Source organism: Podarcis vaucheri, assembly GCF_965113315.1.
Source record: "Podarcis vaucheri genome assembly, chromosome: 14".
NCBI classification, from domain to species: domain Eukaryota; kingdom Metazoa; phylum Chordata; class Lepidosauria; order Squamata; family Lacertidae; genus Podarcis; species Podarcis vaucheri.
The window spans coordinates 23,006,097-23,026,356 of NC_138752.1; the positions used below are offsets into that span (position 1 = coordinate 23,006,097).

The 20,260-nt window shown below is 41.5% G+C and overlaps 2 protein-coding genes across 9 annotated transcripts in view; one reads left to right on the forward strand and one right to left on the reverse strand.

Annotated features, from left to right (window-relative positions):
- Window positions 1-4,517: 4,517 nt before the first annotated feature.
- Window positions 4,518-17,599, reverse strand: PGPEP1L (pyroglutamyl-peptidase I like). 5 transcript variants are annotated; one of them, XM_082198878.1, is made up of 6 exons: window positions 17,583-17,599; window positions 14,076-14,229; window positions 10,097-10,149; window positions 6,529-6,645; window positions 5,538-5,767; window positions 4,518-4,798 (listed from the first exon to the last, which is right to left on the reverse strand). In XM_082198878.1, the coding sequence occupies exons 2-6, from the start codon at window positions 14,107-14,109 to the stop codon at window positions 4,630-4,632; spliced, it is 603 nt and encodes a 200-aa protein (XP_082055004.1). In that variant the 5' UTR covers window positions 14,110-14,229; window positions 17,583-17,599; the 3' UTR covers window positions 4,518-4,629. The 5 variants fall into 5 exon arrangements, with proteins under 5 accessions (XP_082055004.1, XP_082055003.1, XP_082055002.1 ...); XM_082198877.1 differs by lacking the exon at window positions 17,583-17,599 and adding an exon at window positions 16,795-16,896; XM_082198876.1 differs by lacking the exon at window positions 17,583-17,599 and adding an exon at window positions 16,216-16,493.
- Window positions 16,879-20,260, forward strand: part of LOC309518430 (protein FAM169B-like) — a 52,988-nt gene continuing 49,606 nt past the window's right edge. For 3 of the 4 annotated variants that reach the window (XM_082198734.1, XM_082198733.1, XM_082198736.1), the window contains exon 1: window positions 16,879-17,016. In XM_082198734.1, coding sequence (XP_082054860.1) covers window positions 16,956-17,016 — 61 coding nt within the window. In that variant the 5' untranslated portion in view covers window positions 16,879-16,955. The remainder of the gene's footprint in view (window positions 17,017-20,260) is intronic. The other variant, XM_082198735.1, reaches the window with a different exon arrangement.

The following is a 20,260-nucleotide window of genomic DNA, read 5'->3' on the forward strand; positions in this document are numbered from 1 at the left end:
TTTTTTTAAAAAAACTATCATCCCCCCCTTAATGTTTTATATTCTAAATTTTAAAGTCGCTGAACTTCTTAGTTTCTCCTTTCTGGGAAAATGTTCCAACCCCATGGTCACACCTTTTCCAGCTTGTTGAGATGTAGTGAGCAGAATCATACTCAACATTTCAAGTGACTTTGCACCAATTGATTAGGTTATTTGTAATGTTATTTTCAATAAATTTCCAAACAATCCCTAATTGGTTTATTTCATTGCCACTGCACATTAATAGCCACCTCAACCTCCAGTATGTATTCTTGGAAACAACTTGATTCTTCAGATCCCATCAAACATGTATGTGTAAAGTTAGGATTATTTTTTGGTCCATTGTGCATCACACAATTTCATTCCCCATGTTCTTCTTTGGAGCTTTTCATGGTCAGCATGAGTGTTCACTATCCTTAATAAATTAAAGAGCATCAGTCCCAATACAGAGCCTGTTGGGACTTTGTTGTTTATATTCCCCCATTGAGAGGTTTCCCCATTATTCTTCGTTTCTGCCTCCTGTTCTTTAATCTTAGTAATCCATAGGAGGAGTTGCCTTTTTATTCCATAACTGCTAAATTGATCCAGGAGGTTCTGATAAAGGATTTTGGCAAAATATTTTTTAGAAGTCAGAGCAATATAATATCTATTGGATTATCCTGATCTACCTGTTTTTTGAATCTCTCAAAGAATTCTGAAATGTGGGTGAGGCAGGATTTCAATTTGCAGAAGCCAGTTTGCTGCTTATGTTTAATAATTCTGTCTTCTGTACACTATGCCAATTTTACTGAGATGGATTTTCGGTGAATGGACCTGTCTTTTTCCAGGTCCTCCTGGCTCACTTAAAAAAAAATATAATTGTTGGGATTTGACTACTTTCTAATCCTCCAGTATAGAGGCCAGTTTGTATTGAAGCAACATGCAAATTTTTAAGAGCAACAATTTCTCATTTGGAGTTTTCAAAGAACAGCATGTATGCCGTCCAGAAATGGTGACTTGTTAACTTCTGATCTTATAATTAGCCCCAGATTTTCATTTCATGACACCTCCATTTGATGTAGTACCCACCCCCACCCACCCCCCCAAAATGTGATTCATATGTGTCTGTCACTGAGTTCTTTTGGTGATGTGCAGGAGGTGGTTTGGTTTCAGAGGAAGGAATTTTGTATCAACACAGAAGTGTTGCATGCTTGGTTACTATTAAATCAGATGTTAACCTTGTTATGAAAATAACTAGACACCAAAAGCAGAGCATGAGGTGGGGCTAATTTCCAATTAATTTCTCCTCCTTGAGAGAAGAGATGTTAAGATTCTTTCACAGTTTAACGCTGATGCTACTGTTGATACAGAAAATAAAAGAAATGCTCAGCCTCAAGACTAGTCACGAGATGGAACTGCTTTTTAGATCTCTGGGAACCTGCTGTGGGTTGTATACTACAATCCATGGCTGTATGAATGACACTCCTGTTGTTGATATAATGTTCTATGTAGTTCTATTTTTTAAAAAAAATCCATTCCAGTAGTAACGCATTCTTGTTATGCTCTTTTAATTTTGTTTTTTCAATGGTGTACTCCATCACTGGATAACAATGAGTGGATCTATTGGGGCTCCTGCCATAGTTGCATAGCCCAGCAATGAACTCTATATACTGCGACCCCACTCTTTTAAGCATAATTAAAAGGAAAAAAATGTTGGCACAAACAGAAATAACAAGAGAGCATGTCCATATATATGTGCCGACTCAATGGTTATGTATAGGTTAAACCCTTTTCCCCCCCTGCGGGTGCTGAAGATACAGAACCAATGGGGTTGTATTCTAGAAGTTGCTGGCTATCATCTCAGTTTGGAAGACCAACCGGTTCTGAGTCAAGGCACTTAACATTTCATTTTAATAGGTTTTTTAAAAGAACTATAAGGAGGTCTATCCAAACTGAAGGCAGAAAATATGCAAGACTCTGTGAAATACAGGTATGGGGCAAAGATACTGATCTACAAAGACACAGTTTGCCCGAAGTTCGGCATAGTTTACAAAGCATGACAACATCCAACTAATTAATTTGACCTTGCATAATTGAATTCCTGTCTCAGTGTCTTTGCTGTGGAGTCAAGTACACTATGTAGAACTTTATTAAAGGCTATTACTCATGATAACAAATCTACCCTGATCCAGCTCTCCATGTGCACATGGAGTTCTGCACACCTGGCTTCCCTGTTCACCTTAATGGAAGGCAGCTCCGCTGAAGTAAATGGGGAACTCCTTGCTGGAGTAGCGCATGTGCTCTACGCACATACTAGAGCAATTGGAGGGATTGCTGGACTGGGCCACCTGACCATAAATAAGTGTTGCACAAGTTCCAGATGGCTTTCATTAGATGTGCATGTGGAATGGGTGTGTACTTGTGTGTGGTTGTCATCTTTTACTTTTGTATCCTTTCTGTTGACTAGCAATCCATTAGCATTTTCAATAGGGCTCTTAGGTCCAGTAGATTACGGGTAGTCAGTTGACAAAGCTCTGGTTTACAAAACAAAACCCTTATTACATATTTCATTGCATTTTATAAGTACATAGAATGATTTTTATAGAAATGTTTGTAGTTTATAAATGCCTAAAATAATTTAAGGGCACTTTTCAGTGTGTGTGGATGTATGTCTAAGGTTTTCTTTTCCTTTCCTTTCCTTTTTAGGATACTGGTTTTACTAGTTAGCTTTACAATATGCCAAAAAAGGATCCTGTACCAACTCTTAAATCATGGTTCATTTGTTGCCCCAAATACACAGTAAACCCAGAATATGTTCTGTATCTTCAGTCACCTGGTCTTCCAGAGCCCTCTGGATGGGTGGGATCATCTTCAACTGGTCATTTCACTTATACTGTATGGGTGCAGGTTGGGATAAAACCTCATTGGTTAAGGAAACAGAACCATTGTTGCTGCTACGCAGTCTTTAGCTACAATCCTCAGTACGCTTCTTTGGAAGTAAATTACACTGAAATCCAGGGTAAATGCATCTCCAAGTAAACGTGTTTGGGATTGGAATTATTGTTTGCATTATTTAAGTACCTGCTTTATTGTTGCCTAGGTTGATTGAAGGATTTGACTGCATAGTATGATATCGTGGTGAAAAGCCACTTTCAATACTTATCACTGAAAGAAAGACAACTTACGTTTACAGATTCCTTATCACTTCTATTCAAAGAAAAGGTGGCTTCATATGCAGCCTGTACAATTTATGTAGATATTTAGCAACATTAAATCTTTGTTTTAAATGACCATCAAAGGTCCCTATTTATTATTCTAATTATTTAAACAAGAATACCGAAGATCCAATTTCTGTACCCAAATTAAAACAGCTCCTTCTCCTCTATACCTGAAGGGTTCTGGGTAGTTCTGTTGCCTTTTTTAATATTTTTTTTCTGTTTTCTAAACCAGTGAGGTTTGAGAAGAAAGGACTGGCCAGAGTTGTTCTACCTCTGGAACAAAAAAGTTGGGAAAAAACACAGAAACTAGAAAGTGCTATGGAACTGAATGCATTTGCAAACAACATTTTCCAAGTTACCTTGTTTAAAATATAAAGTTTTTTTAAAAAATAAAAAAATAAAATAAAACAGTAATAACATGGCCAATTTATTACATAAAGACTTGCTATGTATAAATTATTCCTAAAGAAATTCCTGTGTTTATATTAAAATGAATCAGTAGATGATGAAAAAAATTCAAAATGTTTTTGTATATTCTGTTGTAAGAATTTATTCCTGTTGCGATATATTCTGGATTCTTTACATTATGAAAAAAAGAACCTTTTGTCTATTTTGAATGGCTGAAGCTAAGGCTCCTTTAGTTTCTCTTACTCTGCTTTTTTTCTAGTAGTTACAGTACTACATAATTAAGTTAAATAAAAAGAATTCTGTATGCATTTTTGCGTACTGTGTATTGCCTTTTATTCAGAATACAAGATACTTTTAAAAAAGTGCAGCCTCTTCTAACAAGATGTGCTCTAAATGATGATGATGAATTTCTATTAAAGCTACTTTGTTTCTTCGGGAGGGGAGCGTGGTCCACCCTTTGGATAATTCTTCTTAACAAAAGTATCTGCAGTAATGCAACTTTTAAAATTCAAGATTTTCCTCATCAGAACCAGAATCACAGAACGATTTATTTATTTGCAAGGGGGGTGGGGATTCAGCTTTACTTTATGTTTCTATGGTTTTCCATAGCCACTTAATATGTGCATGGTGTCTTGTTCCATACAGTTACGGGTGGAATGGAAAGCCAGCTCCTATCAGCCCAAGCCAGCTTGGCCAATGGTGAGGGGTGATGGGAGTTGTAGTCCCAAAAACATCTGGAGGGCCATAGGTTCCACATCCCTGCATTATGGTCATAAAGTACTCCAATGTACACATGCAGCTCCTGTGTCCCAAAGTGTTTTTCCATTTCATCCCTGAGTGTAAGCAGTGTGTGCATTGAATCATGAAGGCATAAGTTTGCACACACAGAGAACATTGGATTGCATTGGTTATTTTTTTAATAGGTATGACTGATGGTATTGAATTTTTCATAAAGTCAGATGAAAATGAACATACCTTGTAACTTATGTGTGTAGGGTTTTTGGTTTTACATTATCCCATGTTTACATTGCTTTAAGATCTCTAAGATAACAGTCTGCAGGGCTTTTCCAAGAAGTTCTTCTGTCACCCATTGGGATAGAGGAGGTACATGGATAAACGCTGCTCTTCCATTACCATAGTAAAGAGAGGTATAATAGATGTAATCACAAACGTACCTGCAGCATGGAGGAAAGGTATACTTAAAATTGCACAACATGTATGCTTAATTATATACTTTTAACAGTTAACTCCATCTTGGTATTGAGGACTAGCTTTCAGACAACGCATCAGAAGAGGTAAGGTTGCGAACTGCTTAAAAGCAACTCAGTACAGCAAACAATTTCAAGAATATATGCACAGCTGTGCTTTATCTAGCACCAGAAAATTTGCATTATAAAAATAGTATTATAATTACAGTAACCCAAATTCAGTGATGTGTTAAGGCACAGAAGTGCCAAATCGCATCCAGTAAAAGATTCCCTACCTTGTGGATGGAGAACCTTTGGCCCTCCAGATGTTGCTGGACTGAGATTCTAGTCAATCCTGGCCATTGGCCATTCTGGCTGGGGATAATGGGAAGTCCAGTAATATCTGGAGGGCCACACGTTACCCACCCCTGTGCATTTAGGTTTGCTCCCAAATTTGAGACTAATGGAGAAGCTTCAATAAGCAGGTTCTCTGCATGCATGGACCAAGGTGCTAACTTGAGAAAAAGCTGCATCAGATCCACCTTGTGGTTAACTTGGGGTCCTAAGAGTTTAGATCATGTTCCATTAAGTATTGGCCAGTATACACAGAAGATACTGTTTTCTCAGATCTTTCCAAATTTTGATGTGTTTGACTTTTGGCAATATTTCCTAGTTGAATCATGTCTCCCACAACTGACATGGTTTCTCAATACAGCAAGTAATTTACCTTCCTGCATCTCTGGAAAAAATTACATCCATCCCTTCCACCTGAACGTTTTTCCAGACACTCTTCAAATTAATTGTAGAATCTATTCTTTCTGGGCCTTCTAAGACACAACAACCTTTTTCTGGACAAAATCCACAAGCATCCTTTTCTTTATAGCCTTTGTTCTTCCCACACTGCTCCAGAATGATGATTGCTTTAGAAGTAGAAACCAGGCCAATATGAATCATAACCTGTAGGTTGCCCCACAAGAGAGAAGATAGGAAATAAGTTCTGATATACAGTATATAATGAATCTGTGCCCTGGCCTTGTGTGAAGTTCAGACTTGCTATAGAGAACCTTGTCCCTGGAAATAAATGTTTCCACTGTGCTGGGGAGAAAGTCGTGGGTTTTTTGGTCTATTTATTTATTCATTCAAACTATTTGTATGTTACTTTTTAGGGCTAGTCCCTCACAAAGTAGCATGCATGATATCAGATTCATTAAGGACATCAGATAGATATACAATTACTATGAGAAAAACAAGTAATTAACACTCCTGAAGGGCAGCAGTGAAGAAAAAGTTTTTCTGAGCCCTGTTGCTGAAAAGATGAGATGTAAATTAATCAGAAGGAAGTTAAGTAAAAGGGATTGGGGGGTGGCTACCGGCAAGAAGGCAGAACACTGCATGTCTGCTAAAGGGGGTGCAGGTATATGGGTGAAAATGGTCCTGAAGGCAGGAATGGAGAGCCTGTGGCCCTCCAGTTGTTGAACTATAACTCCCATCACTTCTTCCTGTTGGCCATGCTGGCTGGGACTGATGTGAGTTAAGAGTCCAATGCCATCTGAAGAGTCCCTGCTGTAAGATAACCTGGTCCCAATATGTTTAGGGCTTTAAAGATTAATCCCAGCCGTTTGTCTATTAAAAAAAAAATCTTCTGAAGATTACACAAAATATTTTGAGAATCTAAAGCTTAATTTTAAATTAAGTTCTCTAGTAATATTTTCACTTACTTGGGGCTGAAGGGTTGCCCATGCCTGACAGACAATCTCTCTTGCTTTTTTGTAAGCCACTGGCAGTTCCATGATGTGTAGGTCTACATCACTTCCAAGACCAATTATGGCCAGTTCCTGTGTTGGGGTGAACAACTTATGTTGTGTTAAAATATTTGATGTTTCAGAGGAAGCTGTACAGCTAAACTTTGTGGCCCAACTTCTCCTAAACCCCATTTCTTAGATATGGCTGATCAGCATGCAGAAGAAGGAGATCACCTAAGCAACCACGAACTCATCAACCTTCCTTTTTTAAACGTATAAGAGCCTTGTCTGATAGAGCAGAGCTGTTCTCAACTTTTGAAGGGTAGACATAACCATGTTTGTATAAAGTTACCAATGCAATGTTTAGGAATTCCAAATGCGTAACAGAGAAAATAACCGCTCACCTGGGACTGCGGGTGAGCAGCCATTGTCACATGGCATGGCTGCAGTGGGTCCAGGGAGGCCGCCATCTTCTGGCACAGCCAGGGGAGGAAACAGCTGGCACTGCCAACCTCCGGCCTTATCAGGCCCTCGGATATGGACATACAGTGTACACTCAGCCAATCAGAGCCAGGGGCTTGGGGGCTGTGAGCAGCCCACCCCCAGGCTATTTAAGGGGGTGGCTACGTGTTGGCCAAACGTATGGTCCTCCAGGTGGTCTTGGAGGGTCATTGCTGGGTGGGACTGATGGGAGTTGGATTCCAAAAACTTATGGAGGGCCACAGGCTCCCCAACCTTGCCCTATGGGGAAGCTGCTGCCATGTCATCTTCCATGTTTCCACAATCTGCCTTTCCTGTGTACTAGCTACTAAAACTCTTGTCCAAGCTCTGTTGGCCCTGGCCCCCCAACTACTTGCTGTTTTGATGATTAAATGTGTGTCTCATAACGCACTCCCCAGGGACCTGTCCTTGTTTGGAAGAATCTCTATCTTCCTTTTCGAGTTCGAAGGTCCCAGTGTTTCATTTATTGCACCGAATCCAAGGTGGCACAGAAGGAGCCGCAGACTTAAGATTGCCCTGGTACTGGTGTGTGAATGGGGCAAGCTTGTTCTTGAAGGTTGGCTTCCTGAGTAAACTGTTACAATTTCCTTGTCAGCGGAAACATTGATTAGCTGTGCTCAATAAACTGTTTGACATAAACAAGCAAACAATTCTTGCAGGCGAAGTAAACACATTAGGAGAACACAGCCAGCTGTGCTTTTCCTGTGGCACGAATGGTCTTGGAGAGGCTCTTGCATCATCTTGCATAAGAATGCAGCATTGTGTGCCTGTTTTTCCAAAAGTAGATCCATGCCAGCTTACAATTAGCATTTTATTTTCTCACACACATTTGAATTTCTCTGTGTTTAATGAGACACTCTTCTGTGGCTGGTTAGGCCAGCGTCAGATGGCCGCATGTAACCTCCCCCCCCCCCTTTTCCATGCAAGAAACCGAGGCCAAAGAATAGATTGGAAAGCTACTACAGTGGTACCTCGGGTTAAGTACTTAATTTGTTCCAGACGTCCATACTTAACCTGAAACTGTTCTTAACCTGAAGCACCACTTTAGCTAATGGGGCCTCCTGCTGCCACCGGGCTGCCGGAGCACGATTTCTGTTCTCATCCTGAAGCAACGTTCTTAACCTGAAGCACTATTTCTGGGTTAGCGGAGTCTGTAACCTGAAGCGTATGTAACCTGAGGTACCACTGTACTACTGTTTGCTGTCCATGGTAAGCAAGAAGAAAGGTTATTTGATCAAAAGCTGAGGACAGAAAAGAATTTGTAAACTAGAAACAACTTTAATGCTTCTACAGCAGGGGTCAGCAAACTTTTTCAGCAGGGGGCCAGTCCACTGTCCCTCAGACCTTGTGGGGGGCAGGACTATGTTTTTTTTTTTGGGGGGGAGGAACGAATTCCTATGCCCCACAAATAACCCAGAGATGCATTTTAAATAAAAGCACAAATTCTACTCGTGTAAAAACACGCTGATTCCTGGACCATCCACGGGCCTTAGTTTGCCTACCCATGTTCTACAGGGTTCTCCCATCTCCAAAACATACAGAACATAGCTCTTTTAACACGCATAGAAATCTCGGTTTGCTTGGGACAAATATGGATGCCATCAATATAAAGAGAGAAGAGGTTAGGGCTGGTGTGTGTGTGTAAAAAAACTATTATTTGTGGAATCTGAACCTATCAAATTGTTTTTCAAGCCTGAATAAACCACTGGCTCAGTCCTCAACAAGGACCAGCATCTTCACCTACACTCAAAAGTAATTTTTGCAACCAAAGAGGAAAGAGACTTTAATGTGTCTTCTACTGCAGGGCTTTGGCATGTTTAATGATATACTGCTTTCATTTATCTTATGTCATTTTTCAGCACTGCAAGAGACCAAAAATAGTCTTCAAAGAAACCTCCCATGCTCTGTTTCATTAGTTTATTTTGGCTTTAGACTGCACTAATTTGCAAATAAATGGCACTTAATTTTCCTCCAAGATAATATACCGAACTCTACAATAGGGGCCAAACACTACCAGAAAACAGTGTGTAGAGCTATTAAGTGATTATTCTTGTGGTTTCAGGCACATAGCAAGCTAGGGCTGGGAGAAATAATAATTTTTAATTTATTATATTTCTTACCCACCCTTCACACCAAGGTCCCAAAGTGCATTACAACAATTTAAAACACAATATTAAAATCAGTTAGAAGAAATTATAATCAAGAGAATAGGGTGGATCCGAAAATAAATATCTCACGTGTCAAAAGCCAGGTTAAATAGAAGTGTCTTCAACATGACAAATAACCACATAATGAAGGTGCTAGGCTTTCTCTATGGGGAGGAAGTGCCACAGCTTATGGGCTGATACAAATAATGCACCATTCTTGGTTGTCACCTGGAAGTACCAAGAGGGTCCTCTCTACTGATCTTAACACCCAAGGGCATCGGTAGGGAGGGAGGCAGTCTTTCAGATATTTGAATCCTAAGTAGTTTTAGATCTCCTGGATTGCTTTATCTCCTGGATTGCTTGAAACATTGACAATTTAGCAAGGAGGTTCTGGTTCAGTGATTTGGGTTATCTACTGCTTCAAAATTTCACTGGGCGTACAATAAATTTCCTATCCAGAACACAAAGTACTTGTATTATTTTCCCCATCTCTTTTCGAGTAGATAATTTCTGAGAAACAAAACTTGTGTGAAATTTGGTCTGTGAGGGGAAGGAAATAATGATTCCAATTATCAAGAGCTTGCACTACATCTTAAACATACTTAAGTCTTTGATAACTAGTCCTATAACTCCATGATGTACCTGAAACCTCAAAGTAAATAATTTATTGTGCTTTAACAGAACTCTGAACTGATTATGTAATGCTTTATTAATACTATAATTTCCCCACTTAAAATTTCGTGCCTTTAAAATTTCATCAGTTTTTGCTTATGTTTTGATTACAAAAAAATAATTCCAGGTAGTGAAAAATACCCTACTTTTGAACACAAGAGAAACACAAAGCTACACCTGAATATTGTTCCTTTTTTGTACTTCAACATAAAGGGCATTCTTACCTTTGCTGCTTCCCAGCTAGAGTTAACAAGATGCTGTCGAAAAGGACCAAAGCCTGAAAGCAAATAAGTATAATTAAGACCTTAAAATTCATAAGTTCCTGATCTTGTCACAATTTGTTCCCTTGGCTAACTTCTGCTGTGAGTTGTTTATTGAATGGTTCTTGAGATTTTTACAGTAAAGGGTTCCCTTATCTCAGCTTCTCAATGACAAAAAGATTAGTCTCTATTTCCTATTGCCCCCACAGACACCCTCACTTCAGGTTACAGGCATGTGTTCAAGTTCTGTGTCACACAAATTTAACTATTTACAATTAACACATAGCTGAATCACTAATTATTATTATTATTTTGCTATTTTTTTCCGGTAATATTCCTGTAATATTTTTCATAGCAAATTAAAAGAATACAGTTAATAATTCTGCTCTGAACAAGACTTTGAATCTGAAAGCATGTTTTAGTTGCTGTATTTTAATAGTTGCTGTGTTTTATTGTTAGATTTTATGTTGTAAGCCACCCCAGGAGCATGAATTCATGAAGAGCTGGAACGGATGGATGAATAAAGAGATACAGAGGTGTAAGTAGTGTAAGGGGAAGAGATCTATCCTCTCCTCCACAATCCACATAGATGTGTAAGAAATGTGAAATTTATCCTTTTAATGTAACTCTTTGTTCATGAACTGCAAAGATCTAAAAGGTATTTCACCCATTGATCCACATTAGGAGACCTGCCCACTTTACATTTATGCAGGATAGTACATTTAGCTATGGGCTTAATTTTTTACTGAACTAGTGGAAGGATTTTGCCCCTTCTACTCCAGGGATGCAGAACCTGTGCTTCTTCAGATGTTGAAGGACAACAACTCCCAGATTCCTGGCTGCTGACCATTCAGAGTAAGGCTGATGGGAGTTAAAAATCCAGCAATATCTGAAGGGCCACAGGTTCCCCTTCCCTTGCCCAATAAAATTAGAGTTGCAACAGAATCATAGAACCATTATCAATTATGCAGCAGCTTTTGAAATAATGCTAGTTTTAATGCAAGTTCTTATAAAAACTACAGTTCACAAGTAACATCTTAAAATGCATTCTGGCTCTATCAGGGAAGAAATCTAAGATGGTGTCTCTTCAGGTATGATACATAAATCCATCATCTAAAGACAAAGTGTGCTCCTTGCTTCAGAACTATAGGGCTCCTTAAAAACTCAAATGCAAATTTTGTCCAAATTTGTTCCTGTTTTGAGATTCTTTTTAAACTATCAAGCTGACAATTTTTCGTGCCTTTCTACATTACGCACATTATCTTCTGCCCAAGAGTTCTTGCCACAGAGAGGGAATATTAGTATATCTTTCTATACATAAAAACATACTGGTGCCCCACCCCTTATATTCAGTAACGCAGGATAGTATGGTTGAAGTTATCATATTCCGGTTTCTCAACAGCTCTGTGATTTAGGTTAGGCAAAAAACGAGAAAAGAGCCAAACATGGCCTAGTGAGTTTTAGGATTGATCAGGAATTTGAACTTGGGACATCAAGTACAATATTTTACCAGGTATAACACACAGGGAAGAGATGAAACGTTTGAAAGGAAAAACAGAGATATGGTTCTGTATCTGCTTCACTGCTTTTTCAGTAAAAGAAATGGGGCAGCTCACCAGAGTTGGACAACATCAAGTTATGAGCTAGCTGAGTGAAATGTGCAGCCTGCAACTGTGGCTATAAGAAACCTCTGCCGAGGGTTTAGCTGTTCTATTAAAAGAAGTGACTTCATTATGAGCTCTTCAAATATTGGAGTGTCGAAACCAACACAGGGATCATATTGACTGAATAATATTGGCTACTAAAACCAGAAACGGTGCCAACAATTTTGTTTCAAGCAGGTGAAAAAGTGACTGAGGCATTTAGTGATGACACTGCAGGACCTCTAAACTGCACCTGCACATTTAACAGAAAGATATGGGACATAAAACATAACGCCGCAGTGTGATGTTCTCCTGTTTAGGGTTTTAGCCAGCCAGCAGTGCCATTCCATGCCCAATGAGCAATCTGATTGAGCTGTTTGCCCACCTTCCTTTTAGGTTTCCTTGGGGGGCCATTTCCATATGCAGACCTTGGGGCTCTTCAGACCTTCTGCATGGGTGCTGCTGTTTTGGATTTTAATTTGTTGCTGGTTATTGTAGTTAAGGAAAAGGAGAAGAAGGTGATCTCAAAGAGCAAAGGTCTTGGCCTATAAGAAAGATCCCAAAGTCCATATTGGATTTTTCCGGTTCATAAAATAGCGTGCAAGCTTTCCCCAGTGTCTTCCATCTTAAAACTTACCAGAATCAAACATTGATGGCTTAAAAAACACCAGCAGCCTTTTCTTTTCATGCAAGTTAAGGCTATTGATGACTACTAGCCATGATGGAGTCCTACCTCTACCTTCAGAGGGAGTGTGTATCTGAATACAGTGGTACCTTGGTTGTTGAACAAATTGGCTCCCAAATGCTGCAAACCCGGAAGTAAGTGTTCCGGTTTGCGAACGTTTTTCGGAAGCCGAATGTCCGACGTGGCTTCCACTTGAGTGCAGGAAGCTCCTGCATCCAATCAGAAGCTGCGCCTTGGTTTTTGAACGGTTTCGGGAGTTGAACAGGCTGCCGGAACGGATTAAGTTTGAGAACCAAGGTACCACTGTACTAGTTGCTAGGAATCACAACTGGGAAGAGGGTTGTTGCATTCCATGCCCTGCTTTGCAGGCTTCCATAGGTATAAATAGCTACTGTGGTAGCAGGATGCTAGACTCGATGGGCCTTTGGCCTGATCCAGCAGCGCTCTTCTTACGTTCTTATATTCTCTTCCCTATATGTTTTTTAAACATCTAGTCTGATGTTTGCATATGATTTTATGACATTTCGGGTGGCCAAATCTATTGCCCTCATATGGACATTAAAAATGGATACGTATGATTTCATTCAGATTACGGCAACACAGGGGGTTGGACTAGATAACCCTTGGGATCTCTTCCAACTCCACAGTTCCACGATTCTACAGAAAGCTTAAGTGATTTCGTCATTCCCACTTCCTCATCCAAGTCACCTAAAACTATGGAGCGTCTGAAATGTTTCTGCCTAGGTTGCCTGGGAGCTATATTAACAAACACAAAAAATAATATTAAATTGTGTGCTAATTGAAAATGGCTAGATTCAGATTCTCTTTGATGCCACTTCATTCTCAGTGCTGTGTCCTCAGATAGCCTATAGTGGAAAACTATCCAGCAACTCACATGTCAAGCCTATACGTAATGATTGCCTTTAGAGCAGCTAGTGGCGTAACAGTGAGCAAGAGTGTGCAGTGGCATTCCAGGAGAGTTTCAACCTTTTAAAGCTCAGTCTCTCTCTCTTAACTGATTGCATCTTCACTGGTGATTCAGCATTAACTATAACTGAAAAGAAAATATCCAAAATTGGCTCCAGGGACTTGGATGTTCCGGAATGCTATTTCAACACACTGTTTATATATTATAGTGTTGTGGTAATAAAACAGTGTGGGTTATTTCCTCTGATTTTTATCTCCTTGTTTTGAAACTGAGAAGTTGAAATTTGACATGTGTTGGCTCTAATTTTGGACCTTGATGTGGAACTGGGAAGCAGTCTTGCTCTATAGCTCTTTTTAGGCAACACTTTTCTAGTTTTACCCTAGAGGCTAAATAGCCCGCACAGGAAAAGATATCAACAGATATTTTCGGAAGTGACAGGAATAACGAACGGCAAGCTTTCTTGGATAAAGGATAGCATGCATTTTCTTTTACCCCACTGATATACCATCTGATCTTTTTAAGCAAGTTGCAGCAGTGAGCTATTTTCCATTTGGAAATGTTGGTATGCCCAGTTGCTAGTTGTTTGTGTGTCTGTGTGTGCCTTTGGAGTTGTTTATGACAAAGAGCAGACCAGTGTATGCACATTCCATGCATGGCTAAAAGAGGACTAAAAAAATTGAGCCTTACCCGTGACAACCACTGTGTCAGAATTGATGTCCATTTAATTTAAATCCTTTACGTTCCGGACACCAATAACCAGCTCACTCTTCACTGGTATCATGCTTGATCACAGCTGACCTTATTATATTCTTTTACCATCTGTTCCAAAATGTCCATCTTCCTATTGGTCAGTGGAAAAACACTTCACCAAACTGGGACTGTTCTGGTTTCACATGATGTGGGATAATTTTAATTACACAAGCCCTGGAATATTGATGGTTACAAAGATCCTTATGCTTTCTCCCCTTTCAACTATGCAGAATGACTTAACTACATAATCTTAGCTATTGATTTCAAATCTAACCTGATTAGAAATAATCCAATCACTTTTATTTTTGTATGTCTCTGTTGCATAGTGATGCTGAATTAATAAAATAAGTCTACCTATTACTTATAAATTTGGGCTTTTATAGTCTACTATAAAAGCCAGTGCTCTGTAGAAGCAATTTTAGTTATCTTTTATTTATTTATGTCTATATATCTTGCTTTTCCAGGCAAATAGTCTCGACAAAATGGCTTACAATATAAACAGCCTCTCTGAGGCTCTTTCATGCCCCTCTTCTTTGGAGAGCAGGGTGGCATACTGTCATCATAAAATAACACTAAAATATTTTAAATCACAGTTAAAAACCACAAAGACACATAAAAATACGGTATAAAAACCATTTTCCATTTTAAACTGAAGCATCTATAACTACTATAGGATTAGAACCAATGGTTGCGAATCCAATGAAGCTGATTTTGGCTAAACATTAGCCTCGTCCTTTTTAAATGAGTCTCGTTGCATCTGGCTTAATTTGAAACCATAGTACAGTGTTTCCCAACCGGTGTTCCGCGGCACACTACTGTGCCGTGAGACATTGGCTGGTGTGCCGTGGGAGGGAGGTGGGCGAGTCGGGCGGTGAGAGGCGGCGGCGGCGAGGATCCGCGTTGAGCCGGGGGCGGCTCCGCGGTGGTGGTGCCGAGCGGCGGGGCAGCGCGTGCAAAAGGGAGGAGCGCGAGACAGCGGAGGAGGAGGAGGCCGGCATGTCCGGGCAGCAGCAGCAACAGCAGCAGCAGCAACTCCCGGCGACGGCTCCTCAAGCCCCGCCGCCGCCCCCTCCTCCGCCCGCTATCGCCGCCACCACCACAACAGCCGCCGCCGCCTCAGTTGCCGCCGTCCCTCAGTCCCTCGCTCTGCTGCCTCCTCCCACCCCCAAAGTTTGGAGGTTCCCCGGCAAGGAGGAGGGGAAAAACTTTCACTTTTGTGCGTCCCTCCCGGCATGACGCTGCGCGCTGACGTCACGGGGCGGGGCTTTAATGGTGGTGTGCCGCGAGATTTTTTTTCAGTAAACAGGTGTGCCGTTGCCCAAAAAAGTTTGGGAAACACTGCCATAGTATCCCACCTCCAGCCATTCCCATAATGCATCTGGTTGTATGTGGGTTATGGTATTGCTAATCACTCCTATTTGGTGTATAGGGGACTAGAAACTATTGTACAAAGTGCATGCTAATTTTATTTTAAGAGCATAAGAAGAGCCCTGCTGTATCAGCCCATCCAGTTCAGCATCCTTTTCTTACAGTGGCCAACCAGATGTTGATGGGATGCCCACAATCAATACCTGAGTGCAGTACATAGCAACTCTCACTGAGAAGCCTTACTGCCTCTGACATTGGAGGTAGAGCATAAACAATGTGGTTAGTAGCTATGGATGATAGCCTCATTCTCCATGAATTTGTCTAATCCATTTTTAAAGCCACCAAAGTTTAAAGCCATAAATTTTTTTCCCAAGAAGGCTAAAATATGGACAGTTGGAGTGCATGCTAGTGCGGTTCCTACATTGCTGTGGACACTGCAGCTATTAAATCATACATTTATATGAGCTTGGACCACTACAATGTGTTGCATGTGCAACTACCTTTGAAAACGTTCCAGAAACTGTAGTTCGTTTGGGATATGGCTTTGAGACTACTAGATGGCACCAGGTGATAATTATTTTTTTTTTTGCCATCTTCACTAGATCCCAGTCCATTTCTAAGCTCCACTCAAGGTGCTGGTTTTGATTTTTTAAAGCCCTTGGGAGCAGGGCACCGGCACCAGAAATACTATCTTATTCTACATATGAACCTTGAGATCTTGGGGTCCAAATATCCTCCTCTGTGGGAACTGCAGGACCCTTTCAGGGGTGGCACCCTAGTTGAAGGATGTCTTCCCCAGAAAGTCTTGCCTAGGACCTACTTTGTTGTCGTTTCAGGCCAAGGCTGATTTTAAATATCTTCCCATTATTATATTCCCCCACGATTTTAAATTTGTTTTAGCTGTAAGCTGCAAGCTTTTACTCTGTGGTTTGTGTTTTTTTGCCACAATACTGTATAAGGATACCCCCCCCAAAAAAAAAAAAACCTCCCTCCTAGTTTTGTCTCATTGGAGGCTATTTTGTAGTGAATACATGCAAACCTGTATGTATCTGTCACGTGTATTTATTTTTAAGTGGTTTTTTTGGGGGGAGGGAGGGGGTCTTGAATTAAAAGTCAAATACGAATAGATTTATTTGGCAGGAGGACATTTTGTGGGGAATATACACGGCTTCCCATCCAAGAGCTGGCAAATTTGTCGCAATTGTTTTTTGAGAGGATTTGTGGAGAATAGCAATTGCCTCACGGGAGGCTATTTCCCCCCGCTTCCCGCCCAAAACGCTAAGGCAACCTACATACACTCCGTGAGCTGACTGAGATTTCGACAGTCGAAGTGGGTGTGAACGGCAGAAGCCATGAGGCAGAGAGGCAGGCGATGGGCGGCTCTGTGGGCCGGCGGAGGAGGAGCAGCAGCAGCAGCAGGGAGGCTTTAGAGCCGCCCCGGAGGAAGTGATGATGGCGGCTGCGGTGGCCCCTCAGAAGCGGGCGGGAAGCGCCGCCTCAGCCCGTGCGGGTAAGAGGGACTGCGAAGCTCTGGCTCTCGCTTCTCTCGGGGCTTCATTCTCACACGGCTTTCAGCTTCGGGAAAGGGTGCTTTTGTTTTCCTGCTTTGATTTTTTGAGAGTTGTGTGCGTGTGTTTCGTTGTGTGCATATTTTAATCCGATTACAGCAACAAGGGCAGCGACTAAAAGCACAGCGCACTTCCCTCTCCGTTCGCGCTTGAGAAATCAAGACCGCAGCTGCGTACCGAACCGTAGGTTGAAAACACACCATCCGTCCGCAAAGAACCATGGGGACTGTAGTTTACCCACACCGGGAAGCTACAGTCCTTAGCGCCCTTAACAAACTACAATTCCCAGGGTTCTCTGCGTGAAAATATATGTTTTTGTTTCACGCACAGAAATCCTGCCTCCTCCCCAACCCCCGCCAGCTTCTCGGCTTGTAAATGCTGAAAGCCCCAAATTTCTTACCTCCTTTCACCAAAGTGTAGCATTTTATGATGTGAGAATCTTTACCCCAAGGCAATGGGGTCCCTCCCTCATTTTTAGTCAATATATGCAATAGTTTATTGTTCCAACCTTTTTTCCTCCAAGGAAACTAGGTGTGATGTACATAGTTCACCTACTCTTCATTTTATCTTCACAATCCTGTGATGCAGGTTAGACTGAGAGGCAGCGACTGGCTAAAGGCCACCTATTCGGCACCGTAGCTGAGTTAGTCTTTGAACCCTGGTCTCCCAGGCCTTAGTCCTTTTCTCTTTAAGGTTTTGTGACCCACAGAAGTATTAATGCTCTGGATGTTCTCCTATTATAGTAGGAATCTTCTAGATCCACCTTCCTGTAGTTTTTGACCCCATAGATACAAAATGTCCTTCATAGACCACTGGATCCCATTTTAAGTTTTGACCCATTAGCATTCGGGCTACTTCCAAACTGCATTTTGTGGATGGGATTCAGTTCTCTAACCACAAATTTAGGTTTTGCAACCAAAGTGAATTGGGTGCCCTTCCTGGACTTTGTGGGGTAAGGAAGGTGATGGGGGGAAATGCACTGGAAAGAGTGAGATAACAGTTGCTTCATATAACTTCCCTGCAAACAAATTGGACTGAATGCTCAGTTAACAGCCACATTGTGTACTCTGGTTGCCAGTTCATTTCTTGGCCCAACTGAAAGTGCTCACACTGCAGCTTAACACCCAATTTAGACCCCAAATATTTGAAAGACTCCGACAGAGCCTCTTGGGTGCTAAGATCAGCAGGGGATGCCCTCTTGGTAGTTACTCTGCCCTCAGAGTCTCAGTTGGTGATTGTCTGGAACAGGACATTCTCTGTGGCAGCCCCTAAACTGTGGAACTCTCCCCACAGATGCCTGGCACCTATACCACTTTCGGTGAATGCTGATGACCTCCTTACCCTGGCTTTTGACACTTGAGGTGTATATCGTACAATCACAGAATTGTAGTTGTAAGGGACCATGAGGGGAGGGCCATTTATCTAACCACCTGCAGTGCATGAATCTTTTGCCCAAAGTGGGGCTTAAACCTACAACCCTAAGATTATAAGAGTCTCATGGTCTGCTGACTGAGGTATCCTGCCTTATTTTTTGTGATTGCAATTTGTTTTAAACTGTTATAACCTGCCCTGAGATCTTAAGGTGAAGAGTGGGTAATTAGTAATAAGCATAATAATCTCCCTGTTAAGGAGGAGGGGGTTGCCTGGGGGGAGAGGTAGAGAAGAAGGGGGAGGGATGTTGGGGGTAGAAGGAGAGAGAAACATGAAAGACACCCCCCACTTTCAGGGTTATTTTTAAGAACACACACATCCAGGCTACTTTGCTGTTTTCTTGCATTTCTCAAGCCCTCTCTGTAAAACTAAGGAACTGTTAGTAATTACAGAAGCTGGGGAGGATTTTTGGTGTGGTGTTTTTGGAGGGGGCTGCAAATTAATGAAATGACGGCACCCAGGGCTCCCCTGAACGTTCCTCCAGTCACCCCCAGGGTGCCACAGCACACTGGTTGACAACCACTGGCGTAGGGGATAAAATTGAATACTGAGTAACCCCACATTGAAGGCTCCATGGGGCCAAAGAGCACTCCCCAAGCATCACCCTTTGGAAGCAACCATCCAAGTAGGACCAGAACCACTCCAAAGCGGTGCTACCCATACCTAACTTGGACAGCTGCACCAGAAGGGCTCCAGAAGGATACCATGGTTGGTGGTTTGTAAAATTGCTAAGAGGTCAAGGAGAATTAACGGGGACACATTTCTGCTGTTTCTCTCCCAACAGAGGTAACCATGCAGGGTGAGCAAAAACAGTTTCTGTGCCAAAACTGGGCCCAATTGAAATGGATCTAGAAAATCAGTTTCCTCCAAAAGTGTCTGGATCTGGTCCGTGACTACCAGCTTAAGAACCCTGCCCAAGAAGGGGAGATTGGCAACTGGCCAGTAGAACCTACCAGTTAACTGTTTTAGCATGGGTCCTACTTTTAATTTCTTGGGTTCTGTTTGATTTTTCTTTTGCTTATTTCTGTCTTCTTGGGACCTTTATGTGTGATTGCCTTTCTCTCTACCCTAACCTGTACAGCTATCTTATTTCTCATTTCCTCATCTCTCTTGGGTTCACTGAATAGTCATATACCCTGCAACCTGCCCATAAGGGTACACATGTTATTCTTTATGTTAATATATTTGTCTCCTTCATGGATCACTACCTTGTTGTGGCGAAGGGGCTTGAATAACTCAGAGAAGCTATGAGCTATGCCGTGCAGGGCCACCCAAGATGGACAGGTCATAGTGGAGAGTTTTGATTAAATGTGATCTACCTGGAGCAGGAACTGGAAAGCCACTTCAGTATCCCTGCCAAGAAAGCTCCATGGACAAAGACAACAGGAATATAAAAGTTATGACGCTGGAAGATGAGCCCCTCAGGTCGGAAGGCGTCCAACATGCTACTGAGGAAGAGTGGAGGACAAGTACAAGTAGATTCAGAGCTGATGAAGTGGCTGGGCCAAAGCCAAAAGGTCGCTCAGCTGCGGATATGCCTGGAAGCGAAAGGAAAGTCCAAACTCTGTAAAGAAAAATATTGCATAGGAACCTGGAGTGTAAGAACCATGAACCTTGGTAAGCTGGATGTGGTCAAAAATGAGATGGCAAGAAAAAATACTGACATCCTGGGCATCAGTGAACTAAAATGAACGGGGATGGGTGAATTCAGTTCGGCAAAAGCTGTACTGGGATGCAATCTCAAAAATGACAGAA

Excerpts from the sequence above, each read along its gene's own strand:
- PGPEP1L (XM_082198878.1), bottom strand. The coding sequence starts at position 14,109 with ATGGACATCAATTCTGACACAGTGGTTGTCACGG. Across the intron at positions 5,768-6,528 it reads GGGCAACCCTTCAGCCCCAA|GTTATGATTCATATTGGCCT; the intron begins GTAAGTGAAAAT and ends GGCAACCTACAG. Across the intron at positions 4,799-5,537 it reads TTTTCCAGAGATGCAGGAAG|GTACGTTTGTGATTACATCT; the intron begins GTAAATTACTTG and ends TCCATGCTGCAG.